Source organism: Peromyscus maniculatus, chromosome 22, assembly GCF_049852395.1.
Source record: "Peromyscus maniculatus bairdii isolate BWxNUB_F1_BW_parent chromosome 22, HU_Pman_BW_mat_3.1, whole genome shotgun sequence".
NCBI classification, from domain to species: domain Eukaryota; kingdom Metazoa; phylum Chordata; class Mammalia; order Rodentia; family Cricetidae; genus Peromyscus; species Peromyscus maniculatus.
Window position 1 is genome coordinate 30,820,124 of NC_134873.1, and position 20,897 is coordinate 30,841,020.

Sequence of the window (20,897 nt, forward strand, 5' to 3'; positions counted from 1 at the left end):
AAATGTTTTCTCTGTCTCCTCCGATGCAATTTGAGATCCAGTCTGTCGTCACATTCAAAACAGTATCTTCTTGAGCCCAGTCCAGAATAAAGAATCAAAAACTGATTCAGCATATGAAAAGGGGGAGGGGCTTTGTGGTTTTGAGACAACGCCTGCTACAGCGAGCTTCGAATTCAAGCACGCGATCTCTCTGTATCAAGCCTCTATGAGACTGGGCTTAGAAGCATGCGCCTTCCGGTCCCTCCAGGTTGGCTTGTTTATGGGCATGTGCTAGGCATCATTTGATGCGTACCGGGAGCCCCGACAGTCAATCACCCGATGTGTTTGGGAATGCGCTGTGAATCTGCAATCCGCGGGAAGGGCATTCGGGAACGCCCGCTCCGCTCCCCGGGAATCCCTGCTCCGCCTCTTTCTTTTTCCTCTCCATCCCCTCCGAGGATCCATCCTCCGGGATACCGGGCCGCCAGCCACAGGCGAGGACCCGGGTGCGCGGGAGAGCCCTTCGGAAGGCGGTGCGCATGTGCAAGGGCCGGCGCACTGCGCATGCGGGAAGATGGCCGGCCCGGGAGCCTGAGCTCCTCCGCGGTCACCCGGGTCCCCTCCGCACCGGAGCGCATCGCTGGGCGAGTGGCAGCGCGGCGCCCCGTGGGTGGAGCCGCGGCGCCCCGTGGGTGGAGCGGGCGGCCGGGGCGGCGCCGGAGGGGCCGCGGAGCCGGGATCGCGCGCGCCGAGCCGCCCGGGAAGGCGGGAGGGCGCGTGGGGCGCGAGGGGCGCGGGGCAGCATGAGTCAGCAGCGGCCGGCGCGCAGACTGCCCAGCCTGCTGGTGGACCCGGCGCAGGAGACGGTGCGCCGCCGCTGCCGGGACCCCATCAACGTGGAGAGCCTACTGGTGAGCGCGGGGCCAGGACCACCGGGGGGGGGGGGTCACTGCTGCGGGGCGCGCTCGTGGCATCGGTCGGGCCTTCTGGCACCCGGTCGCTTGGTGCCCCGGGGCTCTCCCTGCAGCTCCCCGTCCTCGAGCCGCCCCTCTGCTTTTTTGCATATTTCTGTTGCATTTACTTACTTTTGTGGGTGAGCGGGCGGGCGGGCTGGTGCATGGATTCCACGAGGCGCGTGTAGAGATTAGAAGGCAACTTGGGGGAAGTCTTTTTTTTTTTCTTTGCTTTGTGGTTTTTCCACCTTTGTGGTTCGCGGGATGAAACTCGGATTGAGTTTGTAAAAAGCTTGGCGGCAAGCGCCTTAACCAGCTGAGCGATCCTTCCCGCCCATCCGTTTGACAGGGGAAATGAAAGAGAGTTCCCTCCATTCTGGGCTTCCCACCGTTCTAAGGGCCCCAGCTGGATCCGTCCGTCCTTTGTCCGCTTCTCCAGATCGCTGTTTTCTCTGCAAGGCAAGCAGTGTCCGAGCCGTTCTGGCCAGTCCGGTGCCAGAAAGTTCCTGAGCATTGTCTGACTCCTCACACTCATCTTGAGACTGTTGTTCTTAGAGTTTGTCGGAACAGACTCAGATGCCGAGTGACTGGCCTGTGGCTAGGTAATGAGGAAGCTGAACCCCAGAAGGACTGCAAGTGACGGTCTTCCCGTCCCCCGTCCCCCCCAGTTGCTTTCCCTTCTTTTAAAACAGTGATTTCTGCTCAGCACCCGCTCGATCTTGCATTACCACCCAGCACTGGGCTGGGGACTTGGGTCCTAAGCACTCTGTAACATTGTTCTAAGTAAGAGTGCTGTCACGTTGTATCTGTTTCACACCTTATCTTGAGTAACAACTAGCCACTCCCTCTTGAGGGAGAATTCTCTGTTGTGTTTTCTGACGCCATGGTGGGGCCCCTCGTCTCCTTCTCTTTCCTTTTCAGACATGTGGGTGCCATCCAGGGCTCTCTACACTCTGTTCGAGGAGATGATCACTCACTCACTACTCCTGACTTGGGGCCTTAAGAAACCATGGTGGTTTCTTAAGGATTTGATAGAGTCACACTAGAGAAGAAAAAAAAAAACTGCTTTTTTTGTTTTGTTTTGTTTTTGTTTTTCAAGGGTTTCTCTGTGAAACAGTCCTGGCTGTCCTGGAACTCACTCTGTAGACCAGGCTGGCCTCGAACTCACAGAGATCCGCCTGCCTCTGCCTCCCAAGTGCTGGGATTAAAGGTGCACGCCACCACCACCCTGCTCCACAAAACTTTTCATACTTCATCAGAGGATAATGTCCTCTGAAGTCTTAGATATTCTTATCCAATCTGGTGATTTCAGTCGGCTCAACATAACTCCCCAATCCATACAACTTTCCCAGAGCTTTCCAACTGGATGTTAGATGTCCCCATTTAGATCTAAAACTTAAGGGGGGAAAATACGTCTGTGTGGGTGTCACATGTGTACTGGTACCCACAGAGGCCAGAAGAGGGTGTTAGATCACCTGGAGCTGAGGTTAACAAGTGGTTCTGAGCCGGCATGGGCATGTGGATGGTGGGAACTGAACTCAGCCAAGAGCAGCAAGCGCTTTTAACTGCTCAGCCACCTGTCCAACCGCAGATTTCAGACTCTTACATCTGAAGCCAGGTCCGTGGTCCCTCTTGCCTAGGAAAGCCTCCTCTTGCTCACATCCCACCTCAGTGCAGCCATACCTACCCAGGTCAGCACTCTGCAGGCATCGCTGTTGACGTTTATCTTTTCCAGAATTGCCCCTCCCCCTCCACGCTCTGAAATAATTAACATCAATAGCTACCTCTCCTGCGGTCAGCTGCTGTGGGGCACTACCGTGCCATCCTGACCGACTTCCTGCCGCTGTTACTGCCTCTCGCTGTCGATGGATGTGTACTTCACCTGTAGCTGATGACCTCTGGAAAGCGTGTTTCTAATCTTCATTCGGCCACAGGAATTAGTCGTGATTCCCTCGAGCTCCCAGGTCAGGGTAGAAACCTCTGAACATCATCTGGCTCCAGGTTTTTCTTTTAAATTATTCTTCCGTGGTTCTGGACGCCGTCCTCGGCCTCGTTTTCTCAAGCTGATACCGGTGCATACATTTCCGTATTGCCGTGGAGGTGTCTCAAATCCAGATTCATGGTTAACTTGTCTTTAGACTGGTGACTTTAGCCCTTCCTTAGCCTCAAGTCATCCTCTGTGCGCCCGAGAGCATTCTGTGCTCACTGCTCCGGCCTCTGCGGGGCTTGTGTATTTGTCTGTTTCGTGCTATCATGAAGATCTGGTCGTGCACAAAAAGATTGAGCCAGGAGTTAACAAAGTGGGGACTCTATATTCTCTTGCCTGTAAAATAGCGATTTAATATGTCAGTGGTTTTTTAATTGACTAAAAAAAAAATGCTAAAATTGAAAAAGCGGCGTGCAGAGCGGTTACTTGTTTTGCTGGGTGTTTGTTGCCAGGATAAGTGACTTAAACCTGGTCTGGGCTTTGGAGCAGGGAGAAAATAGCCCTGGGTGGAGGTGAAGTTGGTTTGCACATTAGAGGGTAAGGAAGATGGGAGACATGAATTCATCAGTTACCTTGGAGAGATCAGTGTTCTCTGAGTTCCTGAAGGAGTATTGCTCCCACGCAGGGAGCTGGTTCAGAGAAACCTCTGCATAGAGAGAATTAACCATTTTGGAGACAGTGCCCGGGACATTAGTCTCTACAGAGTCACCTTTCATTTTTCTGTCCCGTCTCTAAAGCTTCTAGCCTGGCGTGGCAGCCCTGCTCTGTTATGCCAGGCCTTGGGAGGCAGAGGCAGAAGGGTAGTGAGTTAAAGATCTGCCTGGGCTGCATAGCAAGTTCCAGGCCAACCTGGATTGTCCCCATCCTTACCCCAGCCCCCGAAACTAAGAAGATTCCAAAGGCGCTTAGAGCCGTAGAAATCCGGGGGACGGCAATGCTCCCCTGTGTGTTCCCAGATGTGCACACAGAGGTTTCTAACTGGGAATGGAGCAGCAGGGGAGGCGTTTGGAACATGTCACATGTGTAACTCACTCATCAAGGCCACTGCTGAGTGTCCTCTGGAAGTCCTGAGGTCTCTAGTAGTGTCCACTTAGTGGGGGGGGAGGGACTTCTGCCCTCTGTCCATCTGACAGCAAGATGGGTTAATGTCGTCTCCACAGAGTGTTAGCCAGGTCTGGTGAGCCCACTTATGCGGTCCTAGCATTCAGGAGGCTGAAGCAGGAGGATGGCATGTTCAAAGTCAGCCTGAGTTACATGGGGAGTTCTAGAATTTGCCAGGACATCATAGCAAGAAGCTGTTTCAGAAGAAGGAGGGACTTCCTATACAGGGAAGGAAATGAACGATGGGGTTGGAATCTTTCCTGTCAGTGGGGGCGGCGTGTAATGTACCTGCATTTATAGCAGAGTACGGGACAGGGGGAAGACATCTTTTCTTAATGTCTCACTGGCATGCTGTCGCCGTACTAGCGAGCCTGTGAAACCAGAATTGCTGTCCCTCTAAAGCCAATGGGCAGCCGATAGGGAGGTGGTCTGTGCAGAGCTTGACCCTGCTGCTCTAGGTTAAGAAAGGAAGCATCTGCCTCAGGCAGCTCTGAGTGCATAGTAACACTTCTGAATAGTTGTTGACACGCTTTCCACCTTGGTGTGAGGAGGCTGGGCTTGTTATTCCTTTCGAGAACCTCGCTGTGAGGCTGCAGTGTGTGGTTCGGTTGGCAGACTGTTTACTTAGTGTGCAGAGAATCCTGGTTCAATCCCCAGGACCAAATAAATAAACGGGCATTGGGGTACATATCTGTGATCCCGGTACTCGAGAGATGGAGGCAGGAGGATCACAAATTCTAAGCCATCCTTAGGGACGGGTTGAGTTTTGAGGCTAGCCTGGGCTATATGAGAACCTTTCTCAAAAAGCCTTGCAAGCCAGCAAGATAGCACAATAGGTTATGGCGCTTGCTGCCAAGCCTGACTGCCCAAATTCAAGCCCGAGAACCGTATGGTGGAAGGAGAGAGCGGACTCCACAAAGTTGTCTCTGACCTCCGCATGTACACCATGACACATCCGCACACGATATACATAAACGTAGGAAGAAGAAAAGAAAACAACCTTGTTTCAGTAGCCAGTCCTGGGTTTGGAGGAGGATAAAAATAGCAGTGACAGTTGGTCACACTTGTCTGTGGTCAACTCTCACAGGACAGCTTTGGAGTTGAGTTGCCATTGCCAGCAGTGTTGAAAGCTAAACCCTGCCCACGGGAGAAGCGTCCAAAGTCGGGGTCGCCCACCCAGCAGGCCACGTGCTCATTTCCATCCTAGACTCTCCTAACCTGGTTTTGTGGCAGGATGTCATCTCAAGTTAACCAGATGTCATCATCTGGTCAGAGGTGACAAGAATCATCTGCAGAGGCCCCCTGGTGTGAGCCGCTTCTCTGCCGCCCGCCTGGGCTCTGGCTCCTCCACCCCTGGCCTTTTAGCTAGCCTGCGGTCGGTCCCATCTGCGCCACATTTCTAGACCATGAGCGAGATTGTGTCGCGGTCTTGTTCAGAAGTCTTTGGTGGGTCTCCGCTGGTTAAAACAAGACCTCAGCATGGTCCTGATGCGGTTGGTCATCTTCCCAGCTACAGAACTGGACCATTCCCACCTGGCCATAGCATGTACCTAGACAGGGTGCAAAAACAAGTCGTACATGTATTGCAAGCCGCCACTGAACTTTAGGCAGACTCAGTAGCCTCCTAGTACCCGGCAGAAAAGTAAGGGCTGCCATCAGCCGCCTGGTTGTTTCAGGGGGTTAACAGTATCCATAGCATGGACTGCTCCCCATTATTTTTTTAAGACCTCTGATTGTTCATTAATGGGAACGCTTGGCCGACTGAGAGTGCACGAGCCCATTTTTTGGAGCTGCTTCAATAGCCGGGGGTGAGCCTTGACTGGTATACCGCAGATGCCACGTCTCCGAGCCTTCCAGGGCTTGGGGCCATGTCCTAACCGCCATCCTTTACCATCTCCTGCCCAGCGCCTGCTGCAGTCAGTGTAAGAGTGTGTAAGGGACTGTTTCCCACTTAAGTGTCCCGTCATCCACCAGCCTGCCTTTATTCACACAGAAGTAAGTGCAGCCTGAGAGGCCTGAGTCTGGACGGGTCTTCAGGGGGGTCACGGACCAGGTGCAGTTTGTAATGACTCCTTTTCTCTCACCCTCATTAGTTTAGGTAGGAAAAAAGCCTTTAAAAAAACTATCTATCGTGGCCTAGCATGGTTATCCATGCCTTTAATCCCAGTACTCAAGAGGCAGAGACAGGTGGATCTCTGTGAGTTCAAGACCAGCCTGGTCTACAAAGCAAGATCCAGGACAGCCAGGGCTACACAGAGAAACCCTGTGGGGGGTGGGGGTGGGGTGGATGTATCATAGAACAAAAGTACTTCATTTGCGTTGCTGTTTATAAAATGCTGAGTTTATTTTTTGTTTTCTTTTTTTCCAGCCATCAAAAATAAGGATTAATCTAGAAGAAAACGTACAGTATGTGTCCATGAGAAGTAAGTTGATTCCTAAGTAGGTTTGGGCTTTATAGTTTTGAGTGTCACACGGATAACATGGTTAGTGTTTTTGTCTTTGTTTTGTTTTTCTAGACAAGGTTTCTCTGTATAGCTCTGGCTGTCCTGGATCTCACTCTGTAGACAAAGCTGGTCTCGAACTCACAGAGATCCGCCTGCCTCTGCCTCCCGAGTGCTGGGATTAAAGGCGTGAGCCACCACCGCCGCCACCCGGCAGCATGCTTGGTTTTGAGTGTACACGAGGTCATAGCACAGAAGCAAAACCATAGCTTTAAAAGGATACCTCGGTGGCTGACACTGACGTAGATGGGAGGAGCAATGGCTTCTCCCCGACACAGTGCGGTGGCAGTTCACATTACCATAGCCTCCTATGCACGTGGTTTCTCGTGGCCCCTTCACTCTTGATGGCTTCACTCTGTCGTAGGTTCATGTTGAGGGTATGGGAGGATCTTTGTGACCGGCGGCCCCTTCATTGATTTCCTCTTGGTTCCGTCCTTATCACGGGCACTCTCCTCATTTACAGATGCCCGGATGTATGTCCTACAAACCATCTTTTGTTCCCCTCAGCATCCGCCACCATCTCCCCCGTGGCTGGGCAGGAAGTGGGGTCAGCTTGACCTCTGAGGTGTTTCTTTCAACTGTCCTGCACCAGCCGATCATGACATCCGTGCATGAGGGACCAAGCTTCCGGTCACAGCTGTGGATTGTCATCCATCAGGGATGAGTAGGCTGAGGCCCAGAAGGGCTCAACAGCTGCTTAAAGTCAGTGTCTGGAGCCCGTGTCTCCATCCCGTCCATGTAGACTGCTGCCTCTGACTGCCAGCTCTCGCTCTCCCAAGCCCACTCTGGGCTCTGCTGCCTCTTCCCCTCTGGACCCCAGTGCGTGTCCAGTTCTCAGGTGCTGCTTTGTCCCTCCTTGGAGTGAGGAGCACTGAGCTTCATCTCTCTGTGCTCCCCCAGCATCCTCCCTGTGGGAGCATCCTCCCTGTGGGAGCATCCCCCCTGTGGGAGCATCCCCCACCCCCTGTGGGAACCTCCCCAGTTCTCCACTCCAGTAAAGATGGCCCTTCGTGTTCTCAAGAGACTTTGACTATCACTCAACATACCACTGTTTATAGCGGGGCTCCTTATCAGGCCCACGCAGTTCTCTTGGTTAGGGAGCTGTCCCCGCAGAAGCCCTTGTTAGCGATGTTCAGTTAGATTTATTCTTTATAAAATGGCTGGCGTCCTCGGAATGTGCTTAATCTACGCTAATAAGACTAACACGTACCCAATAAATGTCTGGCCAGTGAGTGAGCATAAAAGGAGAGTAATGGAGCCTGGCTTGTCTCGTAAGCATCCTTCGAGATCGTGATCCCAAGTGCTTGGATAACTCAGCAGATTCTCCATGCAGTTAAACGTGCAGCCATTAAGAATAATGAAGTACACCTGGGCGTGCTGTGCACCCCTTTAATCCCAGCACTTGGGAGGCTGAGGCAGATCTCTGAGTTCCAGTCCAGCCTGGTCTACAGAGCAGGTTCCAGGACAGCCAGGACTACACCGAGAAACCCTGTCTTAAAAAAACAAAAGAGAGCCAGGCGGTGGTGGCACACACCTTTAATTCCAGCACTCTGGAGGCAGAGGCAGGCGGAGCTCTGTGAGTTCGAGGGCAGCCTGGTCTTCAGAGCGAGATCCAGGACAGGCACCAAAACTACACAGAGAAACCCTGTCTTGAAAAACCAAAAAAAAAAAAAAAAACCAAAAAAGAAAATAATAATGAATGAAGTACATTTATTCATACATCATGATCACTGTTTTAAAACAGCATGTTGTAAAATGATTTCTTCCTACTTTTGCTTTTTTTTTTTTTTTTTTTGGTTTTTCGAGACAGGGTTTCTCTGTGTAGCTTTGCGCCTTTCCTGGGACTCACTTGGTAGCCCAGGCTGGCCTGGAACTCACAGAGATCCGCCCGCCTCTGCCTCCCGAGTGCTGGGATTAAAGGCGTGCGCCACCACCGCCCGGCTCCTACTTTTGCTTTTAAAAACTATATATATATATGAGTGCCTAGAGAGATGGCTCAGTAGTTCAGAGAGCCTGTTGCTCTTCCAGGGGACCCCAGCACCTCCATAGTGGCTCACAGCCACTGCCGCTCCACCCCCTTTTTCTGACCTCAGTGAGCACTAGACACACACACATAGTGTACACATAGCGCATACATACGCAGGCAAAACACTTATAAGTAGATATTTTTAAAATTAGGAGAAGAAAAAAAAAAAAAAACAACCCCATACATATGAGCTGAGGATGTTGCTTGGTAGTCAGGTGCTTGCCCGGTATCTGTGAAGCCAGGCTCATGCCTCAGCGTGCCCCAAAGGAGAGTGAATAAAGGGCTGGAAAGATGACTCAGAGGCTAAGAGCACTGGCTGTTCTTCCAGAGGTCCTGAGTTCAATTCCCAGCACCCACATGGTGGCTCCCCACCATCTGTAATGAGACCTGGTGCCCTCTTCTGGCCTGCAGTCATAAATGTAGGCGGGAATAAAAACTATGACATACAACTGTGTGCTGGCGGATTATATGTATGAAATGAAGGCATTTAGTTCTGAAGTCATTGCTAATCCTATTCCTGAGAACAGGATGGAGATGGTTACAGAAATTTAGGAGATAGGAGACTTGTAAAAGTGGTTATTAGTCGAAACTCCTACCAGCCTTTATTGAAACCTGATGCCTTTGCTTAGACCAGCTGAGGCCAGTTCGCTTTGCATCCACTTGGAGAAATGTTTCCATAGAAACTGGCAGGGCTTTCTGCTGCCGCCGCCGTCTGTGCCAATCCTGAGGGACTAAGTGGCCGTCCGCGAGGGCTGAGACACGTCGGCTCACGTGGTGCTGTGCTCTCGTTTGCAGAGACTTTGAAAGTGAAGAGGCCCCGTTTTGATGTGTCCCTGGTGTACCTGACTCGCAAGTTCATGGATCTTGTCAGATCTGCCCCCGGGGGCATCCTTGATTTAAACAAGGTGGCCACGAAGCTGGGGGTCCGGAAACGGCGCGTGTATGACATCACCAACGTCCTGGATGGCATCGAGCTGGTGGAAAAGAAGTCCAAGAACCACATTCGGTGGATGTGAGTTTCTGTCCGTCTTTCCTTCCCATTCTCCTTAACCTCTGTCCAGCCGCAGTGGCCTCTGGGGTAGAAAATGGGGTCTCGATGGTTCTTAGGCAAAAATTGATTCCTTAAGCTTTTCTTGTTGTCTTGAAGTATACCTAAATGTGTGTGACTGCTCAGGTCTAAATGGGAACATTAGGTGTAGATCATTCAGACAGTGTGGAGAAATTAAACGGAATAAGGTAGTTAATTAATTAATTTTCCCTATAAGATTATAATAATGAAATGTCTGATAAAAGAGGGGATTTTTAAAATGTGTTTCCTTAGTGTGAATAACAGAAGACAGGATTCCCCTGGGGCAGTATAGTACACAAACAGAAACCCAGCCCCTCTTGGCGTCGATTGGGTTTTTCTGGAGAGGAGCAGGCATCAGCGTTCTCAGCAGGAATACTGTTTGGGGTGCTCGTGACCCGGCACACTGCCCTGGGTGTCGGGGTGCCCGTGAGCCGGCACACCGCCCCGGGTGTTGGGGTGCCCGTGACCCGGCACACCGCCCCGGGTGTTGGGGTGCCCGTGACCCGGCACACCGCCCCGGGTGTTGGGGTGCCCGTGACCCGGCACACCGCCCCGGGTGTTGGGGTGCCCGTGACCCGGCACACCGCCTTGGGTGTTGGGGCCGGCACACTGCCCTAGGTGTTGGGGTGCCCGTGACCCGGCACACTGCCCTGGGTGTTGGGGTGCCCGTGACCCGGCACACTGCCCTCAGTGTAAAAACAGACTCAGTGTCCAAAAGGCAGTTGCCAAAGAGTTGACATGATCGGGGAGGATCTCAGGGGAAGAAAGCCTGAAGCTAAGACACAGACAGAGCCGTGTGTGCACAGAGAAAAGCTGAATACTTAGGAAAAAGAACTCCAGCCTTGGAGTACTCTAGGGGTGCAGCAGGCAGACGTAAGACCCAAAGATCATCAGAGAACTAAACGAACAGTCGAGGAGCGGGCTTCTTGACGGAAACTGGTGTAGGACAAAATACGGGCGACTCTGATGAGACCGTTTTTTTCCTGTATGGTACCGTGTCGGTCATTCTGAACCTTTAATCCCAGCACCCGGGAGGCCAGCCAAGGCGACATACGTAGAGGCTGTCCCGAGAAAAGAGGGAGGACGGGCATAGCCACACAGATGGCGTTAAGGGAAATGCAGACGCGCCCACCAGCTCACCCTCCACAGACAGCCTCGCTCCCCTCCTGGCAGCTGCTGACGGCATGTCTGTTCCCCCCCCCCCCTGCAGAGGATCCGACCTGAACAACTTCGGAGCCGCGCCCCAGCAGAAGAAGCTGCAGGCCGAGCTCTCGGACCTCTCGGCGATGGAAGACGCCCTGGACGAGTTGATTAAAGATTGCGCCCAGCAGCTGTTGGAGTTGACCGACGACAAAGAGAACGAAAGATATCCTTCCATCCATACCTCTGTCCGTCCATACCTCTGTCCATCCATTTCTCCATAGAATTTCTGCTCCCAGAGTAGATAACATATTAGGGAGAGCTTGGGGGTGTAATTTTCATATTCGGGATATAAAATTAGGCCCTTAAAGGTTAAAGTACATAAAAGGGTAGTGCCGTATCCTCGAACACACACAAGCAATCCATGTTGGCTGTAGCCTCTCTGTGCTCCTGGATCAAGTCGCCGTGATGACGGTTAGCTGTGATACACCCAGTTCGCCGTTATTCTTGACGTTAAGGAGTGTTGTTTGTTTTGGAGTCTCTGTCCCGGGTGGGAGAATGTTTGTCAGCTTTTGTGAACGTCGGGCTTTCCCTAATTTGGGAACCAGCTTATTTCTGAAACAGAACTTGCTGCCACCGAAGTAGCGGCCGCGCTCGTCACTCTGTGCAGAAGCCTTGTGGGGCAGGGACCGGGGATCCCAGTCCTCCGCGCCTGCCTCTCCTGGGCCCCCAGACCGTCCTGCTGTCTGTGAGTGTCGGTAATTCTGAGCCCCTCCACGGCAGCCGAATCCTGTTACCACAGAGCAGATCTTGGGAAATCAACGCCAAGGCTCGACGTAAGGAAGCGAGCCAGAGCAGCTGCACTAGGTGAATGTAAGGATCTGGCGGCACCAGAGGAGGAGTCGAAAGGCGTTCAGTGACAGAAGCGCGCTTAGAGGGAGATCGTGGGTGCAGGGTCGCACCGAGAGCTCGCTCTGTGGATTCCTCCTACTTTGTAGACTTTTTTTCTCCTGCCTTCTGGAGGGTTCTTAACCAAACCCTGAATGCTTTTTTTTTTCCCCTCGAATTTCTGTAGTAAGAGCTAGCACTAACCTCTGAGCAGTGAGGATTCACACTGGATACAGCATTGGAGAGAGTTGAACATAGTGCTTCCTCATATTTGTGCTTTTGCTTTCTGTGATTTCTGTTGCCCACAGTCAGGTATGATCTAAAACTTACTAAGTGGAAGTTCTAGAAGAAACAGCTTTCAGTATGATGTATGTTATAATTGCACTCCCTTATTATTATTGATTTCCAACTTGGCCTAATTTATAAATTCAACCTCACTGTAGAATTGTGTGTGTAGGGAAATATGTGCTATATATAGGATTTGGTACTGGTCCGTGACTTTGGGCATCTACTGGGGATTTGGAACATCCACCCACCACCCCACCCTACCCCAAGGACAAGGGGGTAATTTCCTTCGTGAGTTTTGTTTGTGTTCAGTATTTGGACTTTATTAGTATTTTTCTCCAGAAATTGCTCCAATCATTATTTGGTTTAAATGAATTCTTCGTTTTAAATATTATAGAAACACCATAAAATCTTAAGAATTCTTTTTGAAATAATAATTACCATGAAGTTTGGGGTTTTTTTTCTAACTGCTTCCCTTCATTGTAAGTTTACACCCCATAAAAGCTAAGCTATTCTAGAACCTGTATTCATGTGAGAGATAATGATCCAGCCATGTGTGGTGGTGCAAGCCTTTGTTCCCAGTGCTCGGGAGTCAGAGAAAGGCAGATCTCTGAGTTCAGGGCCAGCCTGGTCTATTTAGCAAGTTCCAGGCCAGCCAGAGCTAAGTAGTAAGGCTGTGCCTCAAAGAAGCAGAGAGGCGGGGTTGGGGGTGGCGATGTGTCCATTCCGTCAGATCCTTGACCAGGTTTCACACTAGCGTACGTGACCTATCAGGACATCCACAGCATCCAAGCCTTCCACGAGCAGATTGTCATCGCGGTGAAGGCGCCAGAGGAAACCAGACTGGACGTTCCGGCTCCCAGAGAAGTAGGTAGCGCTGCGCTGCAGGAAGGATTTGAAGAGGGCCGGTGGGCTAGCTGCCAGGTCTGGGACCACTGCAGTCGCTTGTCACCTGTGTTCTTGTCAAGCTGAACCGTGAGTGAGGAAGTCCCCGTAACCTTCTCAGAGGAGAGCCAGGCACAGAGAAGCAGGTGGGCTTCAGGAGCCCACACGGTGACCAGCAGGACCAGGCTAGGGCGGAGTTTGGTTTGTAAGGGCTCTCTCAGCCACGCTGCTCCTGTCGGGCTACAAAAGAAACCTCTCCATTGGCCTTGGTCTTCAAGTTCCAAAAGTAATAGCTGGTACAGCTGGAGCTTCGGGGAACCGGCTAGCTACCGACTCACCAAAGACCGAGAATAAGCTGGAACACTGAGTCACAGATGGGGATCCTCTGTGAGGCCAGCCTTCAGATCTGCCGCCAGCTGGTCTAGGAAGGCTTGCGTTGAGAGTAATTGTCCCCAGAAGGCCACTTGATGAGGATGGAGTCCAGACCAAAGCTGGTGGCCCTTCTTGGTATTCTGACAGCCGGGTAGCCCCCATGCTGCTCATAGCCAGCCATCATACCGTCATCATAGTGGTTAGGATTATTCCCACCACCCTCCATTCTTTTGTCCCCACAGAACACTGTTCACGTGAGACCCTGTTACCTGGCAGTGTATCGTCAGTCATGAAGGAACACTCACTTTTCCCCCAGTCACGTTCAGATTGTGACTCGGTGACGTTCCCTGGTCTGATCTGGATTAGACGAGTGTCCCTGTCACATATTCAGGATGAGTTATCCCGCAGATGCTGAAACTCTGTAAATAGCCACCGATCTTACAGAACAGCTTTTCCGTGGGGCATGGTAATCCATTCTACAGGAATTAGTGGGGCTTGGTCTCCCCATGCTCTGAGCTGCTTGACCGGAATTGCTAAACCGCACTGAACCTCGGAGCCCACCCAGAGCCTCTCTCGGCCTCCGGGCTGGCTGTTCTCGGCCGTGTCCTGGATCAGTAGACAGACGGCGTCAGGCTCTCTCGGGGTCACGCACCTAGTGTGGAGCTGGCACAGTGGCCTTCAGCTCGCTCTGACTTCCTACTTGTTCTTGTCAGTAGTTTCATTGGAGCAAGGCCATCTGTTAGATGTCACCCCTCTGCTTTGATGCCACCACGGCCGAGTGAAATGGTTGTGACAGGCAGCGTAGTCTGAAAAGTCAGAAGTAGACACCATCTCTGTCCCCTCCTTAAAATTTTTTGAAAACTTCTGTGTGTGGGTATGTGCACCTCAGTGCAAATGCCCCCGGAGACCTTGGCATTGGCTCGCCTGGAGCCAGAGTTACAGGTGGTTATGACCATCCTGACATCCAAGCCCTGAACCTGTGCGCCATCTCTTAGCTCCCCAGGAATCCCCTTTACAGAATGATTTCGTGACCAGTGGACTTGGAGGTCCTTTCTGCTGACCGCCAGTTGGGGACAGCATTGTTTTCCTGAATTATTTAATGATAAAAGGGTTCCCGTTTAAACCAGACCTGCCCTGGCATACCAGCCACGAAGCGCAAAGGTGGTTGGCCCATCTCACCTGTCCGCTACCAGGAAGGACATAAGAGGGTTAGAGTCTCTGAGAAGCGGAATCTCATCCAGAGAAGGAAAGGGCGAACAGTGAAGTCTAGACTGGCCTGTCCATGGGGATATGGAAAGGGTGGACTTGAGGAGAGACAGGCCAGCTCCCATTGTAACTGAAAATGCCCCTTACATTAGCCTCTAAATACAACCAACCACATTTTCAGTTTCTTATGGGAAAACCATTGGAATTTGCTCCTGGGTAAATAAAACTGAAGCCAGAGGATAATAGTCATTTAATCTAGTTCCTCTCTGTGTATGACATTTCAAATTACACGAGGCGTGTTTTGATTTCATCTTTTCCTCTTACATCTTTTAACGGGGCAGAAGAATAGCCTTCCTGTGACCTCAGCACCCCTGCACTGGTTTGGGAACCCAAACACCTTCTTGTACAATAGAGTTGGGTTCTCCAAGAGTCCCCTCCCGCCAGGGGAACAGAAGGGGGAGAGGCATCCAGGGACTCGGCTATCCATCCGGTAGCTCCAAGACTGTTGCTGCCTTACATGATCAAGTAGAGGTCTGAATTGCGGATTGGCCAGTAGTTCAGGATGTCGTGACAGGTGAAAACGTGATTTTCTCAAATGCACGGGAGGAAGGAAACCGCGAGAACTTAAGTTAATTCAGAAACTGTGATTAGTGGATGCCTGTGTTCACACAGACGGTTTCTGTGTCCCTTGCTAGGATTCGATCACAGTGCATATCAGGAGCACCAAAGGACCCATCGACGTGTATCTGTGTGAAGTCGAACAGAACCACTCAAGTGGTAGAACGGCCGATGGAGTAGGGGCCTCTCCATCTAAAAGCAAATGTCCAGAGCGCGCCGAGAAAGGTAAGCGTGCCGACTCTGTGAGTCGAGAAGCATTGAGGTTCTAACACTTGATCTGTAACTTGAATACATATCTTTAAAGTTTTCATGAAATGTCTATGTTTAATTGTGTGTATGTTTGCATGTGGGTATGTGCACATGAGCACAGGTGCCCTTGGAGGCCAGAGGCATGGGATCCCGTGGAGCTGGGCTTACGGGGACTTGTGAGCCAGCAGGTATGGGTGCTATAAAGGAACCCTGGTCCTGGCCCTTCCGCTGCTGGGCCATCTCTCCAGGCTCTGGTTAAGATATTTTTGTCCCGGATGTAATGCACTCCGGTGATCCCCGCTGGGAACGCTGAAGCAGCAAGATCCAAATTACAGGTCAGCCTCAGCTGCACAGTGAGAGCCTGTCCCAAAACTCGGTGACCAAAAGCATGAGAGTCGATTTGGGGGCAGGGGGCACCAGCTGGTAAACTGCTGTCTGCTCTCGCTGGCCAGTGCTTTCCACCCACGGGCTGGAGTTGCCGTCCGTTCTGTGAGCCTGAGGAGATCCTTCCGACCACTGGTGAGAGAGTAGGTTCCTGACCAGAGGACTTCATTTCTTTACCTTGCTGCATCGTATGCCCAGCTGCTGTCCCAGCCTTCGCTCAGTTTCTTTGTGTGTCTCCTTTCAGAAGACAAGCCTCCTCAGTGAGGTGAAGAACCATTCACAGCGAGCAGCTGTTGGCGGCGCCAAGTGATGAAGGGTTACGGAGCCTCCCGCGTGGATGTGCGATGTACTGGTGTGACCCTCAGCAATAAGTCTTCGTGGAGCGCGCTTGTTCCTCTAGATTCGTAGCAGCATCGAAGGCCAGCAGTGTCCTTGAGTAGCTTCCTGCGTAGGTCCCTGGATGGTTTCCACGTTCACATTAGCTTTCGATAATTCTCCACTGCCTTTTGTCAGTGAGACGGACCTCTTGCCTCCTGAAATCATGTCATCACAAAGAAGATCACGAGAGCGGCCGGCTGGTCGTGGACTCGACCCTTCCCCATGGATGGTGTTTGCTTCTCAGAAGAATTGCCTTACACTGGCCCACACTGGCGGTTAGGTGGTGTGCGCCGGTGAGGTGTGCACACACGGCCGAACGTGGCGCCTTTGTACATACCTGTATCATGTCGAGATTGCTTATGAAATATGTCTGGGTGACACCTCTACCCTAGAACAGCCAAAATACTGTATATAGGAAAAATGACAAACAGCTCTCTGCTTCAGGATCAATAACTTATTAGAACCCTCCGGAAGCGGGTGAGGGGAGTTTTCTAAAGTTTTACATGTATTAGTTTCACAGATCTACTGTACATCTAGGTTCACTTAAAGTATTTTAATACGGTTCCCAGTGCTGCAGTTGGGGTCAGATACTTCTTGATTCTTAAGCTGTCTACAGAGTCACGGAGTCCCAGGAGAATGGGGGTGTGCCTCAAGGCATTGGGGGCCAGTGCAGAAATGCCCTCTGGCAAAGGATCAGTTCACCACCATGTGGATTTGGTCCTGGTGAAACTGAAAGCATTATCACGCTTTTTTGCGAGCAGATTTTATAATGTGTATCTGTGCACCGCCTCGCCCCTCAGTCAGAGGGGCTTACCTCCCAGGCACTGTGCTCCCATGGATTGTGCTCCCAGGCACTGTGCCCCGCCCATGCGCCAGCTCTCATCCCGCCTTCCCTAGCGCCTAGCTCTTTCTACCTCAGTGGGTAAGTCATTTGCCTCTCTCTGTGCCTCAGTTTACTCAGTAATTTACCACTAGACTGTGAGCCCCATGAGAAACCTTTTCATAGCTGTGCCCAGCACCTTGCACCACACCTAGTCCATACCAAGTGCCCAATAAACGTCTCCAAACTAGTGAGTGGGTGAGTGCATCGCGGGGCCGATGGAACCCGGCTTGTTGTACAGGAGTGTGCGGAACATCATTAGTATGTTAAACCTCTCTTGATTTACAGAAGATTTGAAGCAACTCGAAATAATGACCATGTATACAAGAGAAGTAGGGATCCAAAATTAAAGTATTAAAAAATCATACTGCCTGGTGCTGCTTTTGACTCACAGTGTCTGCTGGTGTGCTTCAAGACTCCCAGAAACACCTGGTAGTCAGTATGTCTGGCCTCCGGATGTCCCTTCCTTTCGTAGGTATAAAAGGTGGTCATTTGGAGTGAGCCAAAGAAAGGATTTAGCACAGTGGTTCTCAACCTCCCTAACGCCGCGACCCTGTAATACACTTCCTCATGTTGTGGTGACCCCCGACCATAACATTATTTTCGTTGCTACTTCATAACTGTACTCGTGCTACTGTGATGAATCCCGGTGTAAAATATCTGTGTTTTCCGATGGTCTTGGGCGACCCCACCCCCACCCCCACCCCCACCCTCCGCGAAAGGGTCGTTCGGCTCCCGCGGGGGTCGTGACCCACAGGTTGAGAACTGCTGGCTTAGAGGCCACTCCGTTTTGCTGAGTTCGTGGAAATGATTCGACAGGACAGGGACGGCACGAGGGACAGCCAAGTGGGGGGGACAGTTACACCGCAGACCCGTTCTGGCATCCGCCTGTCGAGGTCCGAGGCCGGGGAGGAGCAGAGCTTTGTAGAGGGTCGACGGGTTCGCATGAGCCGGTTAAAACCAGAAGACGGGAGGCGCTCACCTGGCGAGAGTCTCGCCAGGGAGGGGGGGTTCCCAGGAGCGGGTGGCTCTGGAGAACACAGACGGGAAAATAAATGGGATGTCCCTGCAGGTGGTGTCCCGGGTTCGAAGGAAGCGTCAGCGAAGGCGGGCAGGGGTTTCCGAGCCTTGGCACACAGCGGGCACCCGGCACGCGGTTAGGCCTACGTCATGAAATCCTGTGGACAAGAGCCTTCCAAGTTGTAAATGTGTCTAATGAAGCGTCCCTGCCGCTCCGTCCTCTGCTGCTGTTTGGCCTCTTAGAATTGATGAAGTGGGGGTCCTGCAGGCTCGTGTCCAGGCCTCTCCTCCGCTGCTCCCCGTGTGTAGGCTGCTGACTGCTCCTAGTGCCTGGGCCACCCACTCTGGGCTGCCGCGGGCTCCTGGGTCTAGACCTAAGGACACTGTGCCTGAGTGTCCGTGTGTCCACACATGCTCCCTTCTTTCCAAGCAAGCGTTCACAGCAGCCCTCGGGAAATGGCTCTCTACCATGTAGCCAAAGAAGGGAGCGAAGGACGAGTGTTCTAGTGTTGGGTCTCCGTGAAGAATGTTCGGCATTGTTCTTGCCTCCTCCAGTCAATGTCACAAGAAAAGGTTCTGACTTCTCTCATCAGTCAGAAAAAGAGGAACCAGAGGTTAAGGGTCCTGTCACTTCGGTTGACTCTTCGAGAACTTCCTGCCTATGGAAATATACATTGTTGTTTTGAGGAGATGGGTGAGCCAGTAAGGTGCCTGCCGCACAGCCATGAGGACCTGGGTTTGGGTCACCTGCATGAAATGCTGGGCATGGTGGCACATCCCTGTCACACCAGCCCTGAGGAGGCAGGAACAGATCCCTGGAGCTCATTGGCCACGTAGCCCAGTCTCATAGAGCTCCAAGTTCAGAAAAAGACGCAGCATCTAAAAGTAAAAGGGATTCCGGCAGTGGTGGCGCACGCCTTTAATCCCAGCACTGGGGAGGCAGAGCCAGGAGGATCTCTGTGAGTTCGAGGCCAGCCTGGGCTACAGAGCGAGATCCAGGACAGGCTCCAAAACTACACAGAGAAACCCTGTCTCGGGGGGGGGGGGGGGGGGGGGGGAAAGGAAATGGAATGTGCGCCCAAGGGGACACCTAGTATCAACCTCTGGCCTTCACATACACTACACAACACATGTACACATTTTAAAAAACCGTTTTTTCGGGGGGGGGGGAGGTGTGCAACTGTAGTTGAGTTAGTGCACACACACTTGGACATTCAGCAAAGTCTAGAATGCTTTTGGTGCATCACTAGGGTGCTGCTGGCATCTGGAAGTAGAGGTGTCACGTGATAGACCTAGGCAGCAGATTTACCCTGTCCAGGGCATCAGTGGGGTTGGCCCAAGTTAGAGCAATGACAAGCAGGTACCCAGTCCAATCCCCTGATGACATGTCAGGCCCACACGGCCACCAGCCTGGAGTTTATGTCCCCAGTCACCTCCATCATTAACGAGATGGATTGTGTAAGACAGGGTCTCTCGGGCTGGAGAGATGGCTCAGGGGTTAAGAGCACTGACTGCTCTTCCAGAGGTCCTGAGTTCAATTCCCAGCACCCACATGGTGGCTCACAACCATCTGTAATGAGATATGGTGCCCTCTCCTGTATAGATAGTAAATAAATAAATCTTAAAAAAAAAAAAAAAAGACAGGGTCTCTCTCTCTTTGGAGCCCTGGCTATTCTGGAATTTGCTCTGTAGACCAGGCTGGCCTTAAACTCCCAGAGATCCACCTGCCTCTGCTTCCCGAGTGCTGGGATTAAAAGTATGGCCACCACACCTGTCTCAGTCAGTGACGAGATCTTGACCCATCTCGGGTTTCTCTGTTGAACAGTTGACACAGCACCGGGAAGAGGAAAAGAAATGGTTTCCTGGGAAAGGGCTTTTACAGACTGCACAGGAGCCCCACACTACTAGTAAGGACTCAGTGCAGCTGCCAATAACAAAAATCTCCAAATAACCGGTTCAGACCAGATTCAAGTGTGTACGGAATCCAGAGTTGGAAATTCACTCCCTTCAGGGCCCCTCCCAGGTGATGACAAGCTTGTCTTGCACTACCAAGATCACCTCAGAGTCCAAAGACACCCAGCCAGTCCACATACTAGCCAACAGGAAGGGTGAAGACAGGAGGTAGTGCTCCCTAGGTTCTGTCCTAGTTAGGGTTTCTATTGCTGTGAAGAGACACCATGACCATGGCAGCTCTTATAAAGAAAACATTTGAGGTGGCTCACAGTTCAGAGGTTCAGTCCATTATCATCATGGTAGGGAGCATGGTAGCGTGCAGTCAGACACAGTACTGACTACATTTTAAAATTTTTTATTTGTATTTTATGTACATTGGTGTTTTGCCTACATGTGTGTCTTTGTGAAGGTGTCCGATTCCCTGGGTTCATTGTGAGCTGCCATGGAAATTGAACCCAGGTCCTCTGGAAGAGCAGCCAGTGCTCTTAACCACTGAGCCATCTCTTCAGCCAAATGGCTACATTTTGATCAGAAGGTAACAAGAGGTGGTCTGTGACACTGGGCGGTATCTTGCGCATAGGGAATCCCAAAGCCCGCCTCCCCAGTGACACACTTCCTCCAACAATGCCACACCTCCTCCAACAAAGCCACGCCTCCTAATAGTGCCACTCCCTGTGAGCTTATGGAGGCCAGTTACATTCAGACTCCCACAGGGCCCTTCTGCAGGCTCAAACGGACTGTGTTGGCCACTTAACCACAGACTTAGAATGAAATCTTGACGCAGGCACAGCCATGTGCCTGGCTAACACCTCGGTGTTCTGCTCCTGAAGAAGGGGCGGGATAGACAGAGGATGTAGTGCTCATTACAACAGTTAGCAAGCCCTGGCTCTCCCCTTCCAGGGACTAAGGTCTGTAACTAGTTTCAGCCAGTTGGCCATGAGGCAGTTAGAGATTCCAGACCACGCATCCGACAGATAGAAGCGCCACAGTTGGCCTCGATGTCTGAACGACGGCACGGAACAG

At 51.8% G+C, this 20,897-nt stretch overlaps 1 protein-coding gene across 1 annotated transcript; it reads left to right on the forward strand.

Annotated features, from left to right (window-relative positions):
- The first annotated feature begins 632 nt into the window (after positions 1-632).
- E2f6 (E2F transcription factor 6) lies at positions 633-17,266 on the forward strand. The gene is made up of 7 exons (XM_076559643.1): positions 633-890; positions 6,389-6,443; positions 9,343-9,559; positions 10,827-10,982; positions 12,682-12,796; positions 15,088-15,235; positions 15,888-17,266. The coding sequence occupies exons 1-7, from the start codon at positions 783-785 to the stop codon at positions 15,905-15,907; spliced, it is 819 nt and encodes a 272-aa protein (XP_076415758.1). The 5' UTR covers positions 633-782; the 3' UTR covers positions 15,908-17,266.
- Positions 17,267-20,897: the final 3,631 nt, after the last annotated feature.